At 44.0% G+C, this 5,473-nt stretch overlaps 1 protein-coding gene across 1 annotated transcript; it reads left to right on the top strand.

Moving 5' to 3' along the window:
* Positions 1–1,775: 1,775 nt before the first annotated feature.
* On the top strand, positions 1,776–3,335 carry LOC123942210 (borealin-like). Its single transcript, XM_046006095.1, is given in 4 exon segments — positions 1,776–1,833; positions 2,266–2,308; positions 2,476–2,883; positions 2,885–3,335. Coding segments are annotated over 4 exon segments (951 nt in total). The 3' UTR covers positions 3,327–3,335.
* The last annotated feature ends 2,138 nt before the right edge of the window (positions 3,336–5,473 follow it).

The raw sequence follows: 5,473 nt of genomic DNA, 5'->3' as shown, positions 1-5,473 counted from the left end.
TGTTATTTATGACTGTTTATAGGGAGTCAAATTCATCTCCATTTTTATTTCTCTCTCTCTCTCTCTCTCTCTCTCTCCCCTACATGCACACACAAAGTGTAAAGATTTTGAATGATAATAATTTTTGGTTCATGACTCATTCTTGTTCATCTAAGCTTATTTTTTCATCTGTTTTTTGTTTTCAATAATGTAATAAGCTGTAGTGAATCCAATACCCAGCAGATGTATGAAAACCTTGACAATTACTTTACAATATATCCAAGTCCATTAGGTCAAGCTTACTGATTGTGTTGTGTTGTCTATTGTGTTGTCTAAAACACCTATATCCTTTCTCTCTCCTGCATGACCTATGAGGAATTAAGAGCCATATATTAAATATCCTACCATAATGCTTTGATTTATCATCTTCTACATGTATATTGTATTTTTATTTTTATCTTTTAGGTTATTGTATCAGATGCACATATGCTAGAGTTGCTGTATATTTCTTGAGAGGATGAATGCTTATCATTACATGAGCCCTTCTGCCTTACGATGTTTTCCCTGAAAAAAAAAATTTTTTTGAAGTAGCTCTACACCCTACATGGGACTTGAACTTACTACCCTGACATCAAGAGTTGCATGTTCTATCAACTGAGCCAGTCAGGTGCCCCTTTCCTTAAAATTTAGTTTTTGACCTTAATATATACATACCAATTTTATTTACTTAGTATTTGCATGACAGATCCTTTCCATCTTTTGCAATCAATCTCTGAAATGGCCTTTATGTTTTTAGTCATATGACTCAAAAAGCATATTACCTGCATTTATATTTTGTGATCAATCTGTCAATCTCTGTATTTCAATCAAAGCTTTAGTCCATTTGCATTTACTGAAATTAATGAGCTATCTAGACTTTTATTCCATCTCATGTTTTTCATTTCATTCTCCGCGTGATTTCAGTGGCTTCTTTCACTGTTCACTCATGTCTGGAATCCGTGCTAGCAGGTGTGGCAAGTCCCAAGCTGCTCCCTGGCAGGTGGCTCTCTTTTGACTTCTTCTCTGAGATGTGTTTTCACACATCTTCCTCAAGCCTCTAAACATTTTTCTATTTATATCTATATGTACATTTATATCTTCAAAGCCTGGAAAAATATGTCACTCAAGGATCAAGAATACAATAAAGGTGATCTTTTTTCTCCTCTTCCTGCTTTAAATATTGACTTACAAATCTATTGTGGTTGGCTTTAAAAACACAGCAATTAAATGAAATCTACATGTGGAGCTATTAGTGAGAATACTAGAAGTCTTGACACTGAGTAACAGGATAGTTTGTCCCTTTGCTCATCACAGCCAGGCTTGTGGTACCACCTACCGTCAAGGCGACACAATTACAGTTTCCAATCTCAACTGCTATTCTCACTTCTCAATCATTTCATTTATTCATTCATTCATTCATTATTTTATTTTATTTTATTTATTTTAATTCCAGTATAGTTAACAAAGGTGTTATATTTGTTTCAAGTCGACCACATAGAGATTCAGCAATTCTGTATATTCCTAGGTGCTCATTGCAGAAAAAGTACTCTTAATCCCCTTACCTATGTCACCTATCCCCACCCACCTACCCTCTAGCAACCACCAGTTTGTTCTCTATGTTTAAGAGTCTCGTTTTTTATGTTTGTCTTTTTTTCTTTTTCTTTCTTTTTTTTTTTTGTTTGTTCGTTTGTTTTTTAAGTTCCACATGTGAGCGAAATCCTTTGGTACTTGTCTTTCTGTGACTGACTCATTTCAAAATGATTCAAGATCTAACTGTGAGACATGAAACCACAAAATTCCTAGAAGAAAACACAGGTGATAAGCTCTTGAAATCAGTCATAGGAACATTTTTCTAGTCAGGACTCCTTTTGCAAGAGAAACAAAACCAAAATTAAACTATTGGGACTACACCAAAATAAAAGGCTTTTTGCACAGCAAAGGAGACCATCAACAGAACAGAAAGACAGCCCCTTGAATGGGAAAAGATATTTGCAAATAACATATCTGAAAAAGGATTAGTATCCAAAATATATGAAAAATATATATATAATTCAACACACAAAGAGCCCCCCCCAAAAGTCAATTAAAAGTTGATATGAACAGAAGATGTGAACAGACATTTTTCCAAAGAAGACATACAGATGACCAAGAGACACATGAAACAATGCTCAACACCAACTCGTCATCAAAGAAATGCAAATCAAGGCCACACGTCCGGTTAGGCACGAAGCTGCTCCCTCCCCTCAGCTGGAGCGGCGAGGTCTTTCTCAACCCGTTTGGTGACCCGCAAGTACGTGCCTCGAGACACCTTTATGCTTGGGCCTTCAAAGGCAGGGCGCCCCCACTAGCTCTGTGGGGCGCCCTTCCACCCTCGCCAGCTCCTCCGCGGCCCCCTTACTCTCCCTCCCTGACCTCGGCCGCTGACCTCCCAGTGGCTGCATCCCGCGCTCCCCGCAGCCTCCACCCAAGCGCCACGGCTCCGGCTAGGAAGGGCGGCAGTCGGGTGGCCAAGACGTACTCGGTTCGGAGCCGGAAGCTCGCTTCCTTTCTCCGGGACTTCGACCGCGCAGTGCAAATACGATCCAAGCAAATTCAGTCAGACAGGCAGAACGTCCTCAAGGAGATGGATAACCCGTACAACATCGAGATCTTGCGGCTCCCCAAGGCGCTGCGCGAGATGAACTGGCTAGACTACTTCGCCCTTGGAGGAAGCAAACAGGCGCTGGAAGAGGCCGCAACAGCGGACTTGGATATCACAGAAATAAACCAACTAACAGCAGAAGCTATTCAGACACCCTTGAAATCTGTCAAAACACGAAAGATAATGAAATTGGATGAAATGATAGTAGAAGAAGAAGAAGAAGAAAAAGAATCTTCAAACTTCAAGAGTCAAAAGGTGTCCTCCATCCAAGAAGAGAACCCAGTCCATACAAGGAAAAGGCAAAAGCAAAAGGTCAAGCCATTATAACACTGTCACCCCAGCTGTGGGCCGGCTGGAGTTGTCTATGGTGAAGCCAACCCCAGGCCTGACCCCCAGGTTTGACTCAAGGGTCTTCAAGACCCCAGGCCTGCAGACCCCAGCAGCCAGAGAGCGGATCTACAACGTCTCCATGAATGGCAGCCCTCTTGCTGACAGCAGAGAGATTTTCCTCACGGTGCCGGTGTGCAGTGGAGAGAGCATGCGATTGCTGGCTAGTGACTTGCAGAGGATGGGCATCGCACAGCTGGACCCAGAGGCCTTGGGAAATATCAAGAAACTCTCCAGCCGCCTTGCCCAGATCTGCAGCAGCATACGGACTCACAAATGAGGCTGCTGTCCCAAGAAACTGATCTTGACGGGATGGACTTTCTGCGGGCACTTCCGGGACCCTGAAGAGACTTCTTCCCTTCAGGCTTACTGTTAGTTTGAGTGTGAAGTTCCAGAGCAGGGAGTGGTGTTCCTCTGGGAGAATTCGGGAAGCAGGGAGACACACTGCTCCTCCATCGGTTAGATTAAGCTTTGCTGTTCACGCCTCCCAACCTGACGGCCTGCTGCATCCATGCAGTTGAAACTTCCTGTCACTCTCCTGGCAGAATTCTTCCTGCTCTCAGAGCTGCTGCTGTCTGCCTCCTGTAACCCAGCCTCCTCTCCGTCCTGCCGTTACTTCAGTGGAGGTGGTGGGAGAGAACCTCAAATTCCCAGGAAGACCACCTGCTCCCCCTCTTCGGAGAACCCTCTGCATCTGGCATTTCTGCTCTGTGTGGCTTGAGGCTGGGAGTTTTAGGCTCAAAGCAGTGAGCTCTGGGCCATGGCAGGACAGACCTAGAAAGCTGGGAGGAACCGTGCAAATGGGGACAGGACAGCAGAATGGGACGTGTCCCAGCAGTAGCCACAGCAGAGCCCATCTCAGCCTGGCCCCAGCCCTGCTTTCTGCGGTGGTGGATACTCAGTGGGGCTTCAGGATCTTACACCCGCTGTGCACAGTAGTTTTTTCCAAGGTGACTTGTGGAACCGCGGTTTGTATTTATCCCTTTACCGAAGACCAAAAACTGGTTTGGAGGCAGCTTCCACGCCTGGCACCTCTACCTCTCTAGATGGTAGGAATTTGGATAAGAGAATTCTAGGGCTTACTTTAGTCTAGGGTTTTACATGACCAGCTGCAGAGAAACTATCTCTAAGCTCTCCGTGGTCCAGTGGTCCCTGCCAGGTCCACAGACTTCGCAGAGAGCACTTCCTCTTACGCGGTTCACTGGGGGGCAGGTGTGAATTGCCTGGTGGCCTCATTCCACGTGTTTGGCCTGTGCTCCGGGCATCGGCTAGTTACTCAGAGTTCGCCCCATGGTCCCTGTGCTCCAGCCTGCACCTCCGCCCCGACGAATCATGAGATGTGGTCCAAAAGTACGGAAACTCAGGAGTTCCTGCCCCACGCTTGAGGGCCCCGTGTTCTCCCGTGTGGCTCTGTGTTCTACTCCATGTCACTTTGCTCTGTGACCCTCCTAGCAATCCAGTCCTATCGCAGCTGTATTCCTTTTAAGTTGTTTTATTCTCCCTTTCCTGAGACTTTTGTGCATATTGTGTTCCTGATTAATGGCATCTTTTAAGCTGTTGTAATTAGGGCTACTGAAAGGTACCCGTTTTCAATAAATCATGGGTTGGTTTGTTTTAAAAAAAAAAAAAGAAATGCAAATCAAAACTACAATGAGATATCACCCCACACCTGTCAGAATGGCTGAAATCAATAATACAAAAACAACAGGTGTTGACAAGATGTGGAGGACAAGGAATCCTCCTGCACTATTGGTGGGAAAGCAAACTGGTGCAACCATTGTGGAAACAGTATGGAAAATCCTCAAAAAACTAAAACTAGAATTACCATATGATCCAGGAATTCCACCAGTGGGATTTACCCACATAGAGATAAAATTTTTAATTATCCCAGAAGAAAATAATTTCCCAATATGACCAAAAAATATTAACTGATAAAAACGTTTGTCCTTTCGGTATTCTTTTTCAAATATCTCTTAATGGCAAGAATAGGACATTATTTGTTGAGGCTATTCTTAGGGTAACTCTGCTTATTGTAATTCAGGAGGTACCCTGTACTCAGCTAGCACTCAGCCTCCTAATAGAATTGTGGACTGGAGAGGGAGTTGAGGGAAACTGGAAGGGGAGATGAACCATGAGAGACTATGGACTCTGAAAAACAACCAGAGGGTTATGAAGGGGCGGCGGGGGGGGGTGGGGGGGTGGGAGGTTGAGGAACCAGGTGGTGGGTAATAGGGAGGGCACGTACTGCATGGAGCACTGGGTGTGATCCCAAAACAATGAACACTGTTATGCTGTAAATAAACAAATAAAAATAAAAAAAATAAAAAAAAAAAAGAATTGTGGACTGGGATCTTTACCCTTTGGCTGGAAAATACATGACTCCTAAATTAAACAAAAAACTCTCTGGCTTATTTTTCATCACTATGT

Source organism: Meles meles, chromosome 5 (genome assembly GCF_922984935.1).
Source record: "Meles meles chromosome 5, mMelMel3.1 paternal haplotype, whole genome shotgun sequence".
NCBI lineage: Eukaryota > Metazoa > Chordata > Mammalia > Carnivora > Mustelidae > Meles > Meles meles.
This window is presented reverse-complemented; position numbering and strand designations above follow the sequence as displayed.